Source organism: Ictalurus punctatus, chromosome 8 (genome assembly GCF_001660625.3).
Source record: "Ictalurus punctatus breed USDA103 chromosome 8, Coco_2.0, whole genome shotgun sequence".
NCBI classification, from domain to species: Eukaryota; Metazoa; Chordata; class Actinopteri; order Siluriformes; family Ictaluridae; genus Ictalurus; species Ictalurus punctatus.
The window spans coordinates 4,590,001-4,612,872 of NC_030423.2; the positions used below are offsets into that span (position 1 = coordinate 4,590,001).

A 22,872-nucleotide genomic window follows, 5' to 3' on the forward strand; every position below is an offset into this window, starting at 1 on the left:
AGGAGACTGAAGGGAGAAACCCCTGGAAGCAAATAATATAAAGAGGCTGCAGTACAAGCCTGGAAAAGCAGCACAAAAGAAGAATGCAACAGTCTGGTGATATCAGTGGGTCACCGGCTTGATGCAGTTATTGCATCAAGCATAATTAAAAGATTCGCAACCTATTTTTAAGTGTTATTTAGTTTAAGACTAGTTTAGGGGTAGTTTTTCAGATCTAGCACATAATTATATCATCGACTTTTTGTCTGTTTTTACTCAGAGGCTCGGTTAATGGCTTAAACTCATTCGTTTTTAAGTTTTGTTAGGATCAGACAGTCACTGGATTTCATCCTAGGTTTTGCCTGATCGTTGTTTCTGCATTCGTGATTTTGAGTTGCTGTTCCATAGAGCAGGGCAATATGATTATATATTATCAACGTTGTTATCGTATAGCAATGTAGCATTATCTTTTTATTCCATTTTTTTTTTTTAATGATCTATAATTGTTTTATGGTAGTTTATCAAATCATATCTTGGTATATATCTTGTATTATGGAAACATGTTCAATTTATACATGTTCAAATTATCATGTGATTTTTTTTTTTTTTTTTTTTCTTCTTCTTCTTCTTCAAGCGCTGTTGACTGCTCCTGATCAGTCAGAGGGCATTGATTGATTGAATAATTTTCTTTAATACCAGTAGTACCAGTGGTTCCAGCTGCAAGCTTTGTTAATGAACTCATGCTAATATGTTTCTGTTTCTTTGATCACAATGTACACAAAGACTTGTATGGTGGATGCACTACATAAACAGTATGTATATATAAATGTGTGTGTGTGTGTGTGTATGTATGTGTGTGTGTGTGTATATATATATATATATAAAATATAAATAATGTAAACGCGTGTAATGGCTGATATTGTGGCGTTTTCTGTGATGAGATGTTTATTTATGGAAGGAGTCTCCAGTGTCGGTGCTTCGTAACAGTCTAAGGTAAACCTGCTCACCTGCTACCTACTCACGTACCCTGTTATTGATTACTTTCTTACATAAGCGTGATCCATCATGTTTTCTTACTTACGTCACCCACACCTACTGGTTCAAATCGTTCTGCCTACCAGCTAAGGCTATCCGAGCAGGCAGCGGTTGGTGACTGGTTACACGGAAATGGAAGCAGACCCTTATGGAACGTTAGCTTTGTGGCCAAAATAGATAAAGACTCTGTTATGGAACATTTTGCCGAGCCCTGTTTGTCTACCATCCAGTCATGCGTGAAAGTTAAACTGTAATACCAAAAGGGTGTGAAAGTAAAATACGTGTTCATCTTCTCAACACGATTGTTAGTCAGTCAGCCAGTGAGTGCACTACCAGGCGTTTTTAACACGTCAGCTTGATGGTTTTAGCGAAAACAACGAGGTGTCCTTTCATAGAGCTGCCGAACAGCATAGAAAGACATGAAAATAGAGCTTACAATTATCTTATTCTTTTAATAAACAGCACTTGAAAGTAATACGTGTTAATAGCAGCCTGTTACTGCTGTCATTTTTCTTTTTTTTACCCCGGTGTTTATACTGTACTGTAGATGACGTAGTGTTTTGTTGATTTCTCAACTAGACCATTTTTAAGTACAGTCTGTATTGTTCCACATTTGAGTTGTGACACAGGAAGTGAGAACCGGTCTGCTCTATAACCAGTACAAGCGAATGTAATTATTCTGCTTCATATGCTCTCACTTGGGTACACAATGTGCTTGAAAGTAGAACGTGCGCTTTTTTTTCTTACTTTTTTTTTTATAACGGCACACGGTTTTCTGTTAGTGTCAACACCCGAACTACAGTATGACTCACTAACAATCCAGTTCTGAGCAACAAAGTCCTCAGCTGGAGAAATGGCGTTCAGGAGTAAGCAGTAGGATAGGCTGTAGAGTAGAGAATATGTAGTGCACTGGATTTAGCCATTAACACTGTTTGTAAATTTCATGAAAAGGCATTTTCCACGAAGGAACAGAAGCAGCACGTAGCGCACGCACCACTCTTTAATGACCTTTGAGCACGAGCACACGCGGTCGTATATCCTACTGACTCGGGTAAGCTAATTCAGGGAAGTGGTCATTTGCATGGTGGTAGAAATGGAACAAGGTTAATGGGGGTGGATTAATCAGTGACATGATGCATACATGAACGAAGTAGGCTTTGCGTGGAACATGATTTTGACCCTAATTAAATGAATAAAACTACGTGCGCCTGTATTCTGGCCTATTTCTCTAAAAGTGTGGCCTAAATGCAAGGTTTGGCTGATGTTGCAATACAATGTTATGGGTCTGGTGTTGGTTGAGGACACTCTCCCCCATAATGCCCCATTTACCTCTCAGTTATGTGTATGTGGCAATGTGAGAGGTGTGAGATAAGCAGCTTGTATGCATTCGTGACTTATAAAATAAAACCATTTCAGTCATGTTATACGAATAAGTTCAGTGTAATGCATGTGTGAAAAGATTTCTAAAAAAAAAAAAAAAAAATTCTTAAGAGCTATCAGTCTCTCGATTTAGAACAGTTTTCCAAAATAACTTTTGGCAAGATTAAATGTTCTCTCCTCCTTCCTGTGAAGTAAGAAACAGGCACATTACACGTACTTGATATTTGATACAGGAGATAACCTTCTCCACTCCCCCGATTGCGTCAGATATGATTTTCACATCGCAGCGCTTGGTGGAAGAAATGCGCCCAGATGTTTGTGTGTATTTATTTATTTTTTTAACTGATGATGCGAGCGAGGGCCGGGCCAAGGCTGCGATGCGGCGAAACGATTTAAACACCGAAAAAGGCCTGGAATTGTTTGTGCAGGAGCGCGGATGGAGAAAGCTCCTAAAAAAGGCAATGCTCGAGCTCTTTCTACAGAGGGAGATGGTGTTAACCCCATGCTCACAGCCGAGGCAGAATCTCGTTCAGGTCCATGTGGACAAAATAACTTTTATCTAGAACGCTTTATACGAAAGTGAAAAAAAAAATTGTTTGTTTTGTTTTGGTTTTCCCCAGTTCCTTGAGATACCTCTGCAACTACTGATTAATCATAAATAATCACCGTCGTATCTGTCCAGAATCTCGTTTTAATTCGCTGCTGCACAATCCGTGTGTGTAAACTTTTCCACACAGTTCTTCCGAATTGAAATGGTCACTTCTGAACATCTCGAGTGTTTAAATTTTTTTTTTTTTTTAAATTCTGTTTATCCACCCAAGGTGATTAATTCACTTTTAGGGTCTGTATAGGATCAGTGTGATGAGTGTTGGCTTTACATGTACACCATACACATTCTTATTGTATCTATTTTTTATATATATATATATATATATATATATATATATATATATATATATATATATATGTGTATGTGTATGTGTGTTTGTGTATGTTTTGAACATTTTAACTGTAGAATATTAAATATTTGCACTGTTTAGGAACATTTAGGCTTTTTCTTAATAAATAAAAGTATTGCTTTAGTGCTATTAGGACTAGTAATAAGTTCCTGTAAAATAGGGAATTGCTGTTGAGACTTATAACACAGTACATTTTTTGCTTTGAAAGGAAATCTCAGGAGGTTTAAAGAATATGGGTGGGGGGAAAAAACTTCATGCTGGATGAAGATATTGCATTTTATAGTTATACAGGTATAAAATTAGTGTGTTGTAGATTTGCTGACTTAATTTCAAAGAAATGGCTGTGCTTTTAGTGTGTTTAAAATCTAGGGAAAATCTGATTTCAGTTTTCAGTATCAGATTTCTCTCTCTCTCTCTCTCTCTCTCTCTCTCTCTCTCTCTCATATATATATATATATATATATATATATATATATATATATATATATATATATATATATATATATATATATATATATATAATATATTTTTTTACAAGTCTATATAGTTAACATTTGAAATGACCATATATAAGTGTAAGATTATTATTATTATTATTATTATTATTATTATGTCTTATTTTAGGCTTGAAATTATAGTGTTCTATTGACATAATTTTTTAAAAATTCCAACATTAACTTATTCAAAGAAGCACAATTATCTCCTAATATAACAAAACTATTCCTATTTTTAAATTTGTAAAAACGTGTAGAACGATCCCTAATCTTATTCCTCATTATGAGCTTATGATAAAGCAAGATTTTCTCACTAGACGTTTTCGTCGGTTTTGCAGTGTAATCCGTTACTAATGCAGGTCTGTTTCAGCAACAAAAAAAAAAGAAACCAGCTTTCATCTCTTTTGTAGTTTTAAAGAACAGCCCTTAAGAATCTCTGAAGTTTTTCTTTGTGAGGATTGGGGGGCAGTTGTGATCGTTTACTTCCTTTTAGGTGGGATAGGCCGTGCAGTCAGGTCTGAGAGCACTCCCTTTGGCCTCAGTCACACTGTCCTGTGAACATGCCACAGGAATAAAAGGTCTGGAAAATAAAGGAAGAGGTGTGATGTTAAGGCGCCGAAGGCAATCTGTGGATTTTTTGGCCTGCTGCCATGGTTAACATTCCTAAGGCCCTGTCAATGTTTTTAACTCTCTGGGAACAGAATGTGCCTTCACATGTGTGCTTCTCAAGAGCGTTACGTGTTCACCTTATTTCTCTCCTCCTGCTTCCTCTGACTAGTCTTCCTTCCTTCTTACTAACTTCTCTCTCTTCCTTCCAGGTTTGATATATACAGGAAGGTGCCCAAAGACCTCACCCAGCCCACATACACTGGAGCCTTCAGTAAGTAGTTTTTACAGATTTCTTATCAGCTAATACACAGGTCTGTCCAGGATTTTCCGCCTCCTCTCCATTAACCCCCCCTCCCCCAATCTCACTAATACCACCAATTTAAGTACTGATTGGTCAGTTGCTGTGCTCTTTGCCCTAATCGCTATGTTGTCAACATTCCAATCTTCCAACTGTTTCCTCACTGATTGCTCATTGTTTAAGTCCTCATGACACAGCAGCACTTGGAATTACACAATCATAGGACTAGCCCTTTGACTCAAGTTATATTACTGACTACATTGGCATTCCCACTTGCATTCCAGTGGCCTTTGTTATGACTGGTAAGCCTGAAGGTAGATGAGCTCATCTTTAGTCATATTCATCGAAATATTATCCAAGTACTCCTTCACCCAGGAAGAAGAAATATTTGATTTTCAAGCCAGACGGTGTCATATGCTCGTGACGTGATACGACAAACATTTGATAGTCTTTAAAGCCATTATTCTGCTAGGAGAGTTGACAGACTTTATCTCTTTTTAAGATCAGAGAGTTTATTCAAGACCAGAGTTAAGTGTAACAGATTAAATAGCTGTCAACTAATATGATATAACTATTAAAATTTAGTGAGGGGTAAAATACCTGAATAAAGGTTGACCACCAATCACCATTTATTAATTTATTTTTTTTTGTCCTATCTAAATGGAAGCGGTGATCATATTCTCAGTGCTTAGATCTGTGGTGTATTTGTCATCGCAACACTCCCTACTGTTTGTGCTGTAGCTAAACATTAGCTTGTGTAAACTGGAATGAACCGCAGCATGCCAAAGAATGACGTGGCTGCAATAAAGTCATGTGACTCTCTGAGTCACCGGTGACTGTCTCCATGTAAATAAAGCTGTGCTTACTCGCTGTTTTTTTTTTTTTTGTTTGTTTGTTTTTGTTTTTTTTGCGTGTTATTCATTTGATCACATGGGCGGTGACCTGTACAGGAAGTGTGGCAGCCCAGCCACATACAGTATCGCTCGTCTTTAGGTTGACGCGATGACGTAATTCCACAGTTCTATTTCATCTCGACTGTGTGGTGTTTTGTTTTCTGGGGTTTTTTTGCATCCGTTGAATAGGATTGAGAACATGTATGTTTCATATCGAAATCAAATGCATGCGTTAAGGGGAAAAAAAAAAAACCTTCCAAAACAGAAATACAGGGTGAGGAGGGGGTGAAAAGAAGGGTGAAAAAACTGCAGAAGGGAAAAGAGTTTCTTAATGTTTGAAGATGTTAAATATTTTAAAAATGAAATATTACATTATTATTATAATTATTATTATTATTATTTTCCAATTTTACAATATGTTGGGAGTATTTCGACATATTGTTTGCACAATGTAAAGTAATAACTAGATAAATTGAGAATGATGATACTTTATCATATTTAAAATGCCAGTGTAGAAATGTTCTTATCTCTTATGGGATCTCATGGGGGGTAAATAAGTAGTAAAGAAAATGGTCTATGCTTTGGATAAAGTAAAAAATAACAATAATTCGCTATAAAAGGCTTTCTGAGTTGAGCTGATTTCACTGCTGTCCTAAACAGGGCTGCTGTTTGTAACACTGACAGTAAACCAGTTATTATTGTCGTTTGCTAAACCGAAACCCCTGATGCGTAAGCGTGTGTTCCTAACCTTGGTCTCCCTCCCCACAGTCTCGATCTGCTGCTGCGTCTTCATGCTCTTCCTCTTCCTCTCCGAGCTGACGGGATTCATAGCCACAGAAATGTATGTACTGCCAGCGTGTTCTCCAAGCTTACATCAAGTGACGGGTAAAGCGCTAAGGGACAAAATGTTACCGCTATGTATGAGTCACCTAAATTGCCGTAGCGACAGCTTGTTGAACAACTTCTCTAAATAGTTACATCTTGCACATAACCGAAGACTGTAACGTACATCATTTAAATCATATCAGAGCCCATGTACGAGCTGATGGAGGGGTAAAAAAAGTTACTGTAAAGATGTAGAATGGTACTTTTTGTTACATAATGCATGTGACCTGGTGTTCTAAGCTTTAGCAAGTCAAAGTGAGTTTCACACAGGATATATACTCTGACTCTTCTCAACTTATTTGCTTAGCATGGGTGTGGGGGAAAAAAGGAGGAAATGAGCAAAGATTCTGCCGTTTAACAGTTTTTTTTTTTTTTTTTTTTTTTTTTTTTTTTTTTTTTTTTTTTTTTGTTTTTTTTTTTAAAAAAAGCTTTTGTAATAAATAAGCACAACCTATTTTACAAATACACACAATACAGTGGGTGCACGGTGGCTTAGTGGATAGCACAATTGGCTCACACCTCCAGGGTCGGGGGTTTGATTCCCACCATGGCCCTGTGTGGGCGCAGTTTGCATGTTCTCCCTGTGCTGCTGGGGTTTCCTCCGGGTACTCCGGTTTCCTCCCCCAGTCCAAAGACATGCGTGGTAGGCTGATTGGCATTTCCAAAGTGTCCGTAGTGTATGAATGGGTGTGTGAATGTGTATGTGATTGAGCCCTGCGATGACTTGGCACCCCGCCTTGTGCCCAATGCTCCCTGGGACAGGCTCCAGGTTTCCCCCAACCCTGAAAAGTATAAATCCGTATAGAACATGGATGGATGGACACAATACAGTTTTTATATATATATATATATATATATCACTTTTAACATTTTCCATATATTACAAAAATAAACAGTACTGACTGTACCGTGAAAATGTCCAGTTTTTTTTTTTTTTTTAAATGAAGCAAATATATAAATATATTACACAGTGGGGGAAATAAGTGTTGGACCGGTCAGCACTTTTTTCAGTAAATATATTTCCAGTAAGGTTATTCACATTGAAATTTTCACCAGACATCAGTATTAACTCAAGAAATCCGGAAATATAAAGAACTCACAACATTGAAGTCTATAAATGAAGATGTGTGTAATAAAGTGGAATAACACGGGGAAAAAAACTATTGAACACGCTCACTGAAAGCGTTTGTATGAAAAAGCAAGCCTAACAGAAACTATAAGTGTATGCACTAATGATTGAGAACACTTATTATACTGATTAAAGTTTGTTTTATGAACGCTTGGTTCCTACCAACTGCTGCGATGAGAAACAGGATTAACCAGTCAGAATCATTCAGTTTCCCTGTTTCTGTTGGGAAGTTACTGACCCGATAGCTGCGCTGACCAGAGAGCCTATGAAGTTGCCTGCTGGATTTTACCGCAAAAGAAAAGTAGATCAGGATTTAAGATAAGCTATAGTTTTCCCCAACTGCTAACTGCCATAAAGATATTTTTAAGGCAGCGTTATGAATATGGTAAGCTTGGTTAAAGGTAGATTGTGAACAGAAAGAATAAAACAAGCAGGATTTCATTGTTTTTATCTTTCCTAAATGAATTCCTGGTTACACCACTGCCTATACCCCATGTGTTTTTAAACGCGAGTGTGACTCGCATGAAATGCAGCAGGCGAGTTTTGCTTTTGACCAGCATTTCAAAACTGTGAGATCAGTATCCTCATGGATCTGCTCGGATTTTAGACGGCGTGAAAATGTTGAGTAACGGTTCCTACGGGAGCGTTGCGATATGAACTTTTTGCAGGGTTCAAATGAAACAGTGGTGCGCATGCCGATGTTACAGAGAAGTCCTCTGTCCTGAAGACTGTCCCGTGTCGGCAAACTTAAAGGAACAGCTTTTACTGTTGGAGGGCATCGACACTGGAGGCTCCTTCTTCCATTGATGCGAAATAAACGTCTCCGTACAGAACGCTTCAGGGATTTCAATTACAGTCGCTACTTCTGTCAGAGCGGCTGTAGAAAACGAACCTTCAGCACAAGTTTGTGGTGTTAACCTGATGTGAAAGTAAAGCCTGCGTGTGTGAGATTTTGTGTTGAAAATGTGTTAAGCAACTTAGAATGTGGCACCTTTTGTTTGAACCCACGCATTGATGACGATTGATTGTTTAAAGAATTAACAGCTCCGGACGTCTACTCTTGGTTTGGGCCCTCGGTTTGACATGTGAAGACCGCATTTCTTCACCGGTCAATGGATAAACCAACATGAAGTGAAAGCTGTAATTCTGATCTCGCGTTTCGTATTCATCTTTTGATCTCGAACCCAAATGTCTCCAGTGAGATCAATAGAATTGGCCATGCTGTTCCAATACTTTCAGAGGGGATTGTATGTCATGTGATCTAATTATTGTTAATTATTATGTAAGGAATAATTGACACACTTGCTCTCTCGCTCACGTGCTCGCTCTCTCGCTCACGTGCTCGCTCTCTCGCTCACGTGCGCCCTCTCACTCACGTGCTCTCTCTCTCGCTCACGTGCTCTCTCTCTCGCGCGCTCTCTCTCTCTCTAATAACTGCATATCAATGGCTCAAGCCTCCGCTTCGCTTTCGTGGCCGCATTACCACCATATATTTTTTTTTTGTTTTTTTGTTTTTTTTTTTAAAACAATTCAACGGCCCGTCGTCAATTATTCCTTTCATATTACTGGAAAACCGTAGTTTTCTGTCATTTTGTTCTGTTGTTAGATCTGTGTGCTTTGGTTGACAGTAGACTAACTTCAGTCATTTCAGTTCATTGATCTGGAACTGTAATCTGGTTAAGACCTGATCAGAACTACTCAAAAATAATTGCACACCTCAGAACGTCTGTCAGCCAATCACAATCGAGAATTCAACAGCGCTGTGGTATAAAATAACGTACCCAATATGTGACATTTGTCCTTCTTTACAGAGTGAATGAACTGTATGTGGATGACCCAGATAAAGACAGTGGAGGGAAGATTGAAGTGAGTTTAAACATCAGTTTGCCAAACTTACACTGTGATTGTGAGTATATACATAAAATCCATCAATATTCATACTACCCCCTTAATAATGCAATATTATGTGCTCTTTTAATTTGACTGACATTCTTGTCTGTATTATTTTTTACTGTTCTTGGAGTGATCAAGTCTAGATAAGAACATGTTGTGCACAGTTGACTAGGCTAAGACTTCCTGCACAGAAAATGAGCTTTAATTTACCATCATACTGTGTGAATTTCCACAAAAGTTTTCGTACTGAAACGCTGAAGCTCTCTGTCAGACGGAGGGAACCTTCCCCATCTCTATGCAAATGTTACGGAAATAGCACTCGCTTTTATGGTAAAAACTGCTATGTCATCAGTTGTTGAACTCAAGGTTGTTTATTCATCATAGGCTGTAACTTACTTTCCTGATGACAGAAAAGAGCATCAGGATTTGCAGGTCACTGATGCGATGGTGGGAAATCAGATCATCTCACGGAATTCATTAAACATAATTACTGGAACTAATAAGTAACCTAATATTACTTGTTTCATTGATGGTGTTGTAGGCAATCAATGTATGTTTTTATTATTTCTTTCTTTATTTTTTTTACCTTGTACCCTCTCTTCTACATCATAAATATCATATCTTCGAGTTTATGCTAGCACCGTCTAATATGAACTGTAAGAATAATCTAGATTGTAAGACAGTAATTTACGGTTGCCTTGCCTTTAATATAGAGCACTAATTTTGAGTCTCATTTGAATCTGAGACTGTGCTGTGAATTAAACAAAACATAAATCCTTAAATACAAAGATTTATTTATTTCATGCCACACCTTTTTCCTTATTTAATTACCAGTAGTAGGTAAACTAAAATACTAAATAAAATGTATTTATAAAAATTTTTTAAAAAAACTCCACATGTTCGAAAAATGTGACTGGCACAATATGAAACATCCTGGAAATGGATCTTGTCAGAACACCGTGTACTCACGCCCTTTCCATTACCCAATAAAAACTGTCAAAAAAAAAAAAGAAAAAGGTTTGTGTTTAAAGAAAAGAACGTGTGATGTCTCTTTCGCCTGATGAGTCATAAGCACAACCCTCGCTTCACAATAATGACCTCATATATTGTAATGGCATGTTCTTTCAACATAATTCCTTATTTATTTATTTTATTGCTGTTTAAGTGTTTAATAGAAGTTTGGCTATCTTAACATTAATCTCACATTACTGGTGAGCGCTCCTGATGAGGTTTTCCTAACATGCCTACTACCACCTTTAGGCACTGAAAAGATCCAGAGTGTTAAATGTTAAGCTGGAATGATCTGTCTGAGTCTGACGTGATGTAGCCCAGGGACCTTGACTAAGAAATCCAACATCTAATACTTGTAATCCCTTTCTCTAAAGCACACAGAAGCGCTTAAGCCAAGTGTTTGTCTATGTTTTACCTCTAAATAGTGCTTAATGTGTGTGTATGTTTGTTTGTTTTTTTTTATCTGCCTGGAGGTATACTTTGCTTTTGCGCAGTTTGGATTGAATCATTTAATGTTTCATTTTAATAAACATCAGCGCTTTCGTGTAGCTGTTAATCCTGGCGTACCATGTAAGCTTTTCCTTCTATTGACCTTTTGCGGGTAAGACATCATCATCTCATGGTTTATTTTTAAATGGAAAAAGTGATGTGCAGGGCATTTCTTCTTCTTTTTTTTTCCCTGCACATACTTTCTGTACATGTGTTCGAGCTAGTTTGAGTGTGTGTGGGCACACATCTGACTGTCCACTGTACTGTTAGTCCTGCGAAAGCAAGTCATGAGTGATGTTACCTGTACGTGGCATTGAGCAGGGGTTTTTTTCTGCCTTGAGTGGAATTGCTGCAATGGAAGCGGCCTTGTTTCATGGAAAGATATTTATGGAGAATTAAAGGTTTCCTCAGTCAGTTTCCTCTTCAGTAGCGACGTTGTATTGTATTGGAACGTGCCAGTATGAGTAGTGGTCAGCATTACTGTGCCAAAGAAATACCGAAAGATTATACTGTGTGGCCTGCCCACGTTGACATTCTGACACTCGGTGTCAATTTAATTGCTCTGTTATTCATTATGTAAACATTATTGTGCATTTATTTGACTTTTATTTAACCGGCTGACCCGTTCATATACTAACTTGCGAGGGAAAATGTTCTGGCTTACGGGGTCTTGTTTAAACAGCGGCTCTTTTGGACGTGTTGGGATTTAAACTCGACAGCTTTCTAGTCAGTGCCATGGAGTTGTCAGTGTAAAAAATTTGAAGACGCCATTGAGGTGTGCTGTACTGTTGAGCCGTGGTTCTCAAAGCGGTGTCTGTGGGTTGGTGTTTGTTTTTTTTTCCCTTCTTCTTCTGTTACATTGGTAGAAATCACAACCCATTGTTACCAAAGTTATATTTATTATTGTGTTCGTATAGTTATTACTGACTGATGAAATGGGTTTAATCCAAAGCTTAATAACTGAAAAATAAGTAAACCTATAAAGAATCTCAGGTTGGCCAGATTGATTCAGTGAGTGGAAAGTTCAGGAATAAAAAGCTCTCTGGCTGCAATAATTCACCGGTATATTAACGTACACATTTGAATAATGAGCCCAACGTTCAAATGGTTCATAAAATAAATCTGTTTCTTTCAGCTAAGTGTTCCTGTCTGAACCCCTGCTGTTGAGCATTTATTGATTGATTGATTGATTGATTGATCTGTTTTCATTGTCATATTAAGCGTTCTGATCTTTCTCTCAGTGGTGGGGTTGGACATCCAAGATGAAATGGGCCGTCATGAAGTCGGCCACATAGAAAACTCCATGAAGGTGCCACTCAACAACGGTTACGGCTGTCGCTTCGAGGGTGAATTCAGCATTAATAAAGTACGAAGCTGACCATGTACACACAAAGCATTACACACTATTCTACTTCTCAACCTTAGGCTGATTTTGCAATGACAGTTGTGGACATGATGTATCATTTCAAATGAAAATAGACTAAAGGCCTGGATTTATTACTAATTGAGGGGGGGGGAGGGAATGGTGGGGGAGGCGGAAGTGAAATGACTGATGATGACAAAACATAGTGCGATCAGTGCCAAAACATGGTGTTGTCAAAGAGGCCTTGTTTTAAAAAAATTCTCCTCCTGTGTCAAACACTTATGAAATGTAGGGGAATAATTGCTCAGGTAGCATACACAATTTTCAGTCAAATGAAATAAAGCACACTGGTCTATTCAAAACTCAAAGCCTGTTTGAGTATCAGGCTGCCTCAGGGCTTTCTTCTCATTCCTCCTTCTCCAGGTCCCTGGAAACTTCCACGTCTCCACACACAGCGCCACAGCGCAGCCGCAGAACCCCGACATGACCCACATCATTCATAAACTCGCCTTCGGGGACAAGCTTCAGGTTGCTTTCAGCTATTATATAATTATTCATTCAGCAGAATGTGTCAAATATTGATCCCATGTCATTTTAAAGTAAAATGTGCATTCGGTGTTGCAGGTGCAAAATGTCCAAGGTGCTTTCAACGCCCTCGGCGGGGCCAACAAACTCGAGTCTAATGGTACGCTACATATTTAATGTATATGTACAGTCCTGTCCGAAAGTATTGGAATGTCAAGGGCAGTTCTATTGTTTGTGCTATACACTGAAGGGATTTGGGTTTGAGTTCAAAAACATGAATGAGACGACAGATCAGAATTTCGGCTTTCATTTCCTCATATTTACATCTTGACGTGTTAAACAGCTTAAAACATGGTACCTTTTTGTTTTAACTCAACCCTTTTTTTTTCAAGTGATCAAATATATGGGGTGCAGATATACCACAAGATGCAAACCACTCATCAGCAGAAAGAATTGGAACGCCAGAATGGAATTTGCAAAGAAATGCAGAGATGAGCCACGAAAGTTCTAGAACTAAGATTAACCTCTATCAAAGTGATGCAAAGGCCAAAGTGTGGCGAAAGAAATGATCCAAAACATAGATAGTCATCAGTCAGTCATGGTGGAGGTAGTGTCATGACTTGGGCTTGCAAGGCTCACGTATCATTTACTGATGTACTGTAACTTATGATGGTAACTGAATTCAGAAGTCTACTGAAACAAGAACAGAGAAATGCATCCAATCTAATTGGGAGGAACAAGCAGCAAGAGAACAACCTGAAAAGCACCGCCAACTCAACAAAGAACTTCATCAGGGGGAAAAAAGTGGAAGGGTTTTACACCGGCCAAGTCGATCACCAGATCTTAACCCTGTTGAAGAGCATTTCACCTCCTGAAGAGGAGACTGAAGGGAGAAACCCCCTGAAACAAACAGTAACTGTTTGAAAGAAGCTGGAGTTACAAGCCTGGAAAAGCAACACAAAAGAAGAATGCAACAATCTGGTGATGTCTGTGAGTCGTCCATTACTTTTGCTCGCCTAAAACTGGGGTGGTCTGCCACAAACGGTGCCATGTTCCAAGTTGTTTAACACATTAGATGTAAATATGAGGAAATTAAAGCTGAAATGCTGATCTGTCGTGCCATATTCATCTTCTGATCTCAAACCCAAATGTGTATAGTAAAGTTTATAGCAAAATCAATAGAATTGGCCTTACTCTTCCAATCTTTTCAGAGCGGAGTGTGTGTGTATGTATGTATGTATGTATGTATATAATATATATATGTATATATATGTGTGTGTGTGTGTGTGTGTGTGTGTGTGTGTGTGTGTAATAAACTGATTTATCTGATTCCCTTAAAATCAAATCTCTTAAAACCACAAGTGGGTTAACATTATGATTGCTGTAGTGATGTAATGGTTCTTCATGTCTCACCCTTATTATTTTTTACAGACCTCATTGAGATTAAAATGTTTGAAAGGTCAGCAGTGAGAAACATGCAGGATTACGTCAGAGTAATGACCGGTTATGATGAGCACAGACTGCCGAAAAGATTTTTCCATATTTTTTTATTATTTTTTTTTTTTTCCATAACGCCAGTATGACCACGCATTAAGACTAACGATATGAATTACATAGAATTTAGCTGAATGGGGGGAAAAAATTGGATAAAAAAAATTTCTTTTGAGCAATCAGGATTCAAACGAGTAAACTGTACTTTTCCGTCCACTTTTGTGATCTTCCATTAAAAGGAGTGTAGTGTAGTAGAGGCCACCTAGTGGATGCTTCAAGGTAACTCATGTCAAACAGGAAGTATCCATTCACTTATATACATCATTCTTAATTAGATTTAAAAACAACAAAAAAACCCTGATTTTCCTCAAATTTGCATCCACATTTTGGCACAATCCTAGACATGGCGTTTACTGACATAAGAATCGGTTTCTTAACATTCAAGGCTTTTCTGTGCCAAGTCTAAATGTTGCGCTCTCTCTCTCCTCAGCGCTGGCATCCCACGATTACATCCTCAAGATTGTTCCCACTGTGTACGAGGACTTGTCTGGAAAGCAGAAGTTCTCCTATCAGTACACTGTTGCCAACAAGGTAAAATAAACATGTAGCTCCATGTTAGTGAAAACCTTTGAGCTCGTTATTAACAGCAGTGCAGACAGTAGGGCCGGCTGCGAGGAAAATCGCAGGTTTATATGAACGCGCTAGTTATTATGCAAGAACACTAATGATAAACCGGTTTTTCTTTTTTTTTTCTTTTTTTTAAAGTGATATTTAGCTTTAAATACTCCCCCCCCCCCCCCCCCCCCCCCCAGCTCTAGCCGGTCCTTAAAGCATCAAAAGTATCGAACACAAGCTTTTGTGTGAAGAGTTAAGTACAGTGTTTTCATTTTTATTCACTGATTCATTTTATAACTAAAATCAATTTTTTGTTTGTATTTTGTCAGGAATACGTGGCTTACAGTCACACAGGCCGTATCATCCCAGCCATTTGGTTCCGTTACGATTTGAGTCCAATCACAGTGAAATACACCGAGAGGAGACAGCCGCTCTACCGCTTCATCACAACTGTAAGACAAACACACGTTATTCCGTAGTAGGATTATATATAATCGTGCACAGAGAATAAATTCCATCTAAGCTCTACTGTAGCATTGCCTTGTGCCCATACAGCATGCTTGATCTACATTTACATGAATATCAGTACAGCATCCTATTATTCAACGAGTTCGATGACTTGTATTGACGCAAGCTGCTTTTCTCGCCCTCAGATCTGTGCCATTATCGGTGGGACATTCACAGTCGCTGGCATCATTGACTCCTGTATATTCACAGCTTCTGAAGCATGGAAGAAAATCCAAATAGGCAAGATGTCCTGAGTGTCCGTCTCATTTCCTAGACATCTTATTTATACCCCGCTGACTGTCCACACCTGCCCCGGTGTATTCCACTACGAGTTCCCTTTTAAGAAAAGTATTTTTACATTATGCCGTTTCAAACCATCTGGTTGGTGTTACCTAGATTAAAAGAATGCTGGTTTTGTTTTTACTATGATGTACTTTTTGCATCTTTTCTAGAATTATTCTTTAACTGTATTTTTGTAAATTGTGCCGTGTGTGACGTTCTGTTTTTGCTTGTCCACACCTGGTAACGTATCATAACTTAGCATAGATTGTGCACATTTACAGTATGTCAAACAGTGTAGTGATCAGTGAGTGTATTATGTTGTATTGAAGACAGAATCCTGTAGCCAGGACTTCTAGGTTTGTTTTATTAATTGCACAGAGATAAAGGAGATAGTGTTCGGCTACATGAACTGTTGTGGGTGGTGTTTGGAATTGCATGAAATACTGAAATGTTCAATGTCAAAATCATGTTGGTGTTTACTTAGGCCTGTTGTGCCTTAGTGTTTTAACCTGACAGACCTCAGTTGGTGGAGGTAAACCTGTTCTAGATATTTGTTTTTATAGATGGTCGATTTGTTAGTGAGAGGATGATAGGAAACCTAGCTTCGATGGTACTTTGCAGTTGTTTTAAAAATTTTAAGTCAGTCATTTGCGTAAGGGAAATGATCATTGTTTTTGCCCACCAAAAAGATTTTAAATGAAGTATATGGATATTACTTTGTAATGTGTTTTTTTAAAAACTAGTTTCTGTTCAGTTCATGCTGTTTACAGCACTGTATGGGAAAAATAGCTTTGTTTGTTTACTGCCTGTCAAGTGATGACCTGGAACAAGGAAATAACTGATCCTGGCTCTGATTAATAGAAATGCTTAATGATTAATATTAATCATTTCTGATCAATAGAAATGAACTTGAAATTGTAGCAAATGATTGGGTGGAGCCTTTTTCTTTTCTTTTCTTTAAATGATATGTAGCAGTGTGTTTGAAGTACACATGACAACTTGGGCATATATTGTAAAAGGCTGGAAAATCACCACCACTGTTCATTCAGCAGCAATGCAACTAAACTAAAACAATGGAAGGAAGGTCTATACAACAAACCGTGCCAAATTGCTATACATTCATCATTTTTTTTTAATTATTGTTTGACGGAAACACAATTTCCACCATGATCATTTATTTTTAAAAGCATGTTGCTGTGTGGACTTCTGCCCCTGTGATATGCCCAGGTTTTATTTACTTTGGTCAGATAAAAATCACATAAACAACCTTCTATCGTGCCAGTGTGTTTTTGGTGAGCTTGATCAAGGCCGTCTGTGTTACTGAGCCGCTTCTTCCATATTAATTCAGACTGAAACGTTTTAGAAGACAAATAACCGAAAAATAAAATTCATCAGTTGCTGTTCTTGCTAACACTACTGGCAAGGCGGTTTCCGACAATGAGCCCTAATTTGCCCTTGAACCGTTTTGTTCGTTTCTCGTCTCCAATTCGAATGTCCACGCCGATTTAAAAGAAGATAAATTGCTTTATTTTTCCACATTCAGGGACTTAATTTTGTACAAATAAACAAAAGAAGTTTACACTTCATAACAAGATAAATGCATCAAGGAGTTAAAATATTTTTTTTTCTATTTGTGACTGGCGTAATGGTGCCACCCAGTGGCAGCTGAGAGAACATAGTGGGAAGGAAGGGTAAAACAGTTCAGAATGCAAGGCAAGTTTGGAGCTATGATTGCTCCAAAGGTGTCTTTCAGATGATGTTACAGGTTCGATGTCACAAGGCAAGATCCCTCGCTCGTGGACAGCTCCGGCGTCGAAAAGAACTCGCTCATGCCTTCTGCAGCGAGCTGGCCGTACTCATTGTTGTAGAAGGTCTGGCCACTGAGCTGGCTAAAGAAAACGGGCCGGTGCCTGCTGATGCTCGTACTGTTCTCACTCGAGCCGTCAATCAGGAGCTCTGTGCTGTTTCCTGCAGCCATGCTAAAAGACAGAAAAGAGTAAAAGTACAGTTAAGTGCATAGGCCTTCGACAGAAGAGAACTAGTACAGGCATGATTTATTTGATTGTCCCCTTAGATATTTTATGACACACTGTTACCTCAATATCTCAAAAGATTCCCAATGTATCCTTGATGGATCAATGAACATAACCCCGTTATAAACTTATAGGTGGAGGCACATTTTAAACAGAGCTTACGTCTTCAGCATGGCTCCTCTGTGCTTGTGCTCGAGCCTCTCCAGCTCTTCGGAGGCCAATACCATCCCACTGTCTGTCTGGCTGTCCTGCAGGGACACGTCACTGCATTAGGCTTATAGTAAACAGTATACACTCAGTGGCTACTATATCACACACACATTTGATATTTTTACTGTACGAATAGTGCTGTTTCTCCACCATAAACCACCTGGTTATATGTTTACATGTGAATATTAATGCATGTACACCTTTTGGTAATGGCTCTGACTTATGTTCGTGTCGTACATGTAGCAAAAATATAAATAAATTAAACGGTCTTTAAAATGAAACTATAGTGTAGTGTATATGTAATAAACTCAAAGTGGCCACTAAATGCATAGTTTACAGTATTATTATTATTATTATTATTATTATTTAAAAAGCAGAAAAAATGAGGTTCTCATATTAAATTGTAATATCCACTCAGTGGATTTTACATATTTACAGATATTATTTTACATATTTGAACAAGCAAACATATGATCCTCTTTTAAACAGTGCCTATTAATAAAGGAGATGCACTCTATTAAATGACACACAAAATTGACATTTTGTCATCATTTTCACAATTTAAATGAACAAAAAACACATTAGAAGTTATAATCAGGTATTCAAGATTGGGTGCCAGTGATTAGAACCAGCTTAGGGAGTGCAAGTGGAACCTGTTTTATTTAAACCCCTCTCATATCTAGTGTCTGGTGATTCCTTTGTTAATGAGGTGTGTGGTGTCGTCATGCCAAGATTTAAAGAGTTCTGTAAGACCTTCACAAAAAAGGTTGTGGATGCCTATGTGTTTGGTAATGGATTTCAAAAGATCTCCAAATCATTCCACTGTAAGGAAATCATCTACAAATGGCGCAGATTTCACACGACTGCTAATTTGTCCAGGACTGGCCGTCCCAGCAAATTCAGCCCAAGAGCGGATGCAAAAAGACTCCCAAGTCTCCAGGATCTGCTAGTAAGTCTTGCAACTGTTTGTAGAAGCATGCACTTTGACAGCAATCAGAAAGAGAGTGCACAAATTTGACCTGCATGTGAGGCGTGCCAGGAAAAAGCCTTTGCAAGACTACAGTTTGCCAATGAGCATATAGGCAAAGACCAGGCTTTTTGGAATAATGTGCTCTGGACAGACGAATCATAGATAGAGTAACAGCAGACATGTTTGGCACAGACCAACGAGAGCTTTTCAGGAGAAGCACCTCATACCAACTGTGAAACACAGTGGTGGAAATGTTATGGTTTGGGGTTGCTTCCATTCTGTGTAAAGAGACTGTTGTGTGTGAAACCAGGAAAAGAGCAGTTTCTGAAATACTCAAACCAGCCCATTTGGCACCAACATCCATCAACGATTAAAGTCACAGTGATTACACTTTTTCTTCATTCTGATGTTTTATGTGAACATGTGCTTTAATTGAAGCTCTTGACCTGTATCTGCATCATTTTATGCATTGCACTGCTGCCATTAGATAACTGCATGGATGTGCAGGTGTAATGGTGTTCCTAATAAAGTGCATGGTTAGTGTATCTGAATATCCTGTTTGCACATATTCTATTGAGACAGCTTTCATATTAATGATTAAAAGCCAGTCAGGACTACCTAACATGAACATGATAACTTGATGAACTTTTACGTGCATAGCCTATTGTTTTAACAACATTTACAGCTTTCGGCGAAAGTCCTTACATGATGTGACTTATGAGAGGTCAGCACCATCGGCAGCTCTTCAAATGTTTTCACTCGTGAATGACATGTCTTTGAGGGGCTCACCATCACGCACCCAGAGAATGGCACACAATTATAGTATCTGTAAAAAAAAAAAAAAAAAATTGTAGCATTAGCGAACAACACAAGACAAACAGAGGTTTTGTGACATGGGAAAGTGTTCAAGAAAGAGAGAGAAAAACATGCTCGTGAGAGAACGACTGGGGCAAACCAGTGGAGCTTGATTTATGCGTGTTCACCAATATCGGGCGTCATTTATCAAGCTGGATATGAACCGATTTATTCGTAAATTGTTTGTATCAATTGTTTCTACCAAACCCCTTCAGATGATTTAGAATGCAGCAGCACGCCTCGTCTTCAACCAGTCCAAAAGGACGCATGTCACTCTTCATCTCCCTCCGCCGGCTTCCTGTAGCCGCCCGAATTAAATTCAGAGCCTTGATGCTCACGTACAAGACCTTGTCTAGAACAGCACCCCCTACCCCCTACCCACTCTCCTTAAGGCTTACGTTCCCTCACGTAATCTGCGACCGGTTAGCAACCAATGCTTAGTAGTGCCTACTCAGCGTGGCTCAAGGTCCCTTTCCACAACCTTCACACTAACCGTCCCTCAGTGTTGGAATGAACTTCAACCTCAATCCGGACCTCAGAATCTGTCCCTATCTTCAAAAAACAGCTAAAGACCCACCTCTTCCGTGAGCACGTAACTAACCCCTAAAACGCCAAAAACACACATTATCTTAAAAAAACAACAACAAAAAAACACCTACTCTGCGCACTTTGTTTTTCTAGAACTCAATAATAAATCTTGTATGGTAGCACTACTTGTATTGTTCTCCGCTTGATATATGATATAGTAAACATAATTCATATTTAATTCAGCTTTTCTGTAATTCGGCTCTCGATTTTCAGGTGCTGTTAAATAGTAGATATGTTCATTGTGATATAGGTGAGGCAAAATGACTCTCACTTCTACCTCTGAGAAAGTGTTTTCTGCCATCTACTTGCAGAAAGCATGTGAGCGTTGCCATTTATGGAGTTTTTTGGGCATCACCAAATGCAAATCAGCTCTGCCGTGCATAATTCACAGGTGATTGGTATTCATCGACATCCACACACACGTACAAAGTAAGCAATCTGTACACAGAGTGTTTACACAGTAAAGTGCGAAAAGCCAAAAAAACTGCGTGTGAGCAGACTGTCTTCAGGCTGAAACGCCTTGTTGATGAGAGAGAGAGATCAGAGGAGAATGACTGGACTTGTCCGCGCTGACAGGAAGTCTGTAGTACCTCAATTAAGCACTCTTTACAGCCGTGGTGAGCGGAAAAGCATCTCAGAACACGCGACACATGAGACCTTGTAGTGAAATGGGCTATGAAAGCAGTAGACCAGATCAGGTTCTACTCCTGGTCTGTGCCCACGATAGCCTCAGATTCCTGCTCTTGGCTCACCTCAAGGTTTGATGTGAGGTTTTGTGTATGCTGAGATGCTTTTCTTGTCATGGTGGTTGTAAAGAGTGATCATTTGAGGTACGATATCCTTCCTGGCAGCTCGAAAAAACCCGGCCATTTTCCATTTAGACCGCTCTTATCAACCAAGTGTTTCCAGCCACAGAATTATCGCTCACTTAATGTTTTTATGTTTTAGCGCCGTTCTGTGAAAACTCAAGAGACTATCGTGTGTGAAAATGCCAGGAGATCAGCAGTTTATGAAATACTCAAACCAGCCCATCTGGTATTAACATCCATGCCATGATCAAAGTCACAGAGATCAGACTTTTTCTTCATTCTGATGTTTGACGTGAAGATTAACTGAAGCTCTCGACCTATATCTGCGTGATTTTTTGTATTTTCGCTGCTGCCACATGATTGGCTGATTAGATAACTGCAGGAATTTGCAGTTGTACAGATGTACCCATTAACGTGGATGATGAGTGTATACTGCTCTCTCAATCAGATTCATATGAGGGGACAGAATATTTCTATTTCTCTCTCTCTCTCTCTTTTTTTTTTTTTAAATAAAAGTGACACACGCATAGTTACTATGTCAAATTAAAAGGCGAGCACTAATGTAATTAATGTAGCTTCCTATCAGCTTTGTGTATGTGTGTGTGTGTGTGTGTGTGTGTGTGTGTGTGTGTGCGCCTGGGGGCAGTACCTGGCTGGCATTGTGTTGCAGGCCAGCCTCAACTCTTCCTCTGATGGAGGTCGGGACGAGGCCTGAGAAAAGCCATCATCCTCTGAGCTCTGAGAGACGCTGAAGGGTATGTCCTACATAAGAATCGAGAAAATCCACTTAAATCACAATATAATATGTGTATTCATTAACACCTAGATACGCCTTTAGGTTTTTTTTCCTCTGTTCAAAGAAATTGATATCAGTAGTCGGAATGGTGGCTTTCTTCTACTACTTTGTATCATCAGTGCATTTCTACCTGTAGATGGTAAACTACACATAGTCCCAGCGAGCGTTAATGTACATGCCTGAATAAATGTGACATTACATTAAAGTCAGCCATGTTACTCACAGGTAAGCTGTTGTCCTGTAAAAGGTCTCCCAGTATCTCTACCAGGGCAGGAAATGTCGGCCTTTCCCTGGGTTCACCCTGCCAGCAGGCCAGCATGATCCCATATCTACCAGCAGGGGGAGACAAACGCACACAAACACACACAAGTTTTCAAACGCATACAGGTTCATTTAATAATTTACCCTTTCTAAAATAGTGATTATTTCATGCATTTAAATGAGTGAGATCTAGTGCAGAATCATGCTCACATTTCCGGTGAGGCCGTCTCAGGAGCCCTCATCCTGGTGCCATCTTTCAGCCGTTTACAGAAATCCTCATCGATCTGGATGCCGGGGTAAGGCGAGGCACCTGTGGCGTAGAAACACACATGAACATTTCAAAGCCGTTAATTTAAGTAACTTCAAACTGTGATTTTTTTTTTTTTTTTTTTTTGCTTGTGTGACAGGTTAGGTAGAACTCTACTAGAGGCATAAAAAAAAGTCACCACTTATTAGTTCTGAAGAAGCACCTCAGATAACTCATGAAACATATTTAAGATTACACCACAAATC

At 38.9% G+C, this 22,872-nt stretch overlaps 2 protein-coding genes across 7 annotated transcripts in view; one reads left to right on the plus strand and one right to left on the minus strand.

Annotated features, from left to right (window-relative positions):
* ergic1 (endoplasmic reticulum-golgi intermediate compartment 1) overlaps positions 1–17,104 on the plus strand; it is a 29,035-nt gene extending 11,931 nt beyond the window's left edge. For 4 of the 5 annotated variants that reach the window (XM_017473765.3, XM_017473767.3, XM_017473764.3 and 1 more), the window contains 9 exons: positions 4,666–4,727; positions 6,416–6,488; positions 9,473–9,567; positions 12,296–12,420; positions 12,841–12,945; positions 13,042–13,102; positions 14,924–15,024; positions 15,378–15,500; positions 15,702–17,104. In XM_017473765.3, the coding sequence (XP_017329254.1) occupies positions 4,666–4,727; positions 6,416–6,488; positions 9,473–9,567; positions 12,296–12,420; positions 12,841–12,945; positions 13,042–13,102; positions 14,924–15,024; positions 15,378–15,500; positions 15,702–15,809 (853 nt within the window). In that variant the 3' untranslated portion in view covers positions 15,810–17,104. Of the gene's footprint in view, positions 1–1,283; positions 2,066–4,665; positions 4,728–6,415; positions 6,489–9,472; positions 9,568–12,295; positions 12,421–12,840; positions 12,946–13,041; positions 13,103–14,923; positions 15,025–15,377; positions 15,501–15,701 lie in introns of those variants that run through there. The other variant, XM_017473768.3, reaches the window with a different exon arrangement.
* Positions 17,105–17,341: 237 nt separating this feature from the next.
* flt4 (fms related receptor tyrosine kinase 4) overlaps positions 17,342–22,872 on the minus strand; it is a 45,550-nt gene continuing 40,019 nt past the window's right edge. For both annotated transcript variants that reach the window (XM_017473754.3, XM_017473753.3), the window contains exons 25-30: positions 22,570–22,669; positions 22,322–22,427; positions 21,952–22,064; positions 19,756–19,876; positions 18,033–18,118; positions 17,342–17,816 (exon numbers count right to left, since the gene is read on the minus strand). In XM_017473754.3, coding sequence (XP_017329243.1) covers positions 17,597–17,816; positions 18,033–18,118; positions 19,756–19,876; positions 21,952–22,064; positions 22,322–22,427; positions 22,570–22,669 — 746 coding nt within the window. In that variant the 3' untranslated portion in view covers positions 17,342–17,596. The remainder of the gene's footprint in view (positions 17,817–18,032; positions 18,119–19,755; positions 19,877–21,951; positions 22,065–22,321; positions 22,428–22,569; positions 22,670–22,872) is intronic.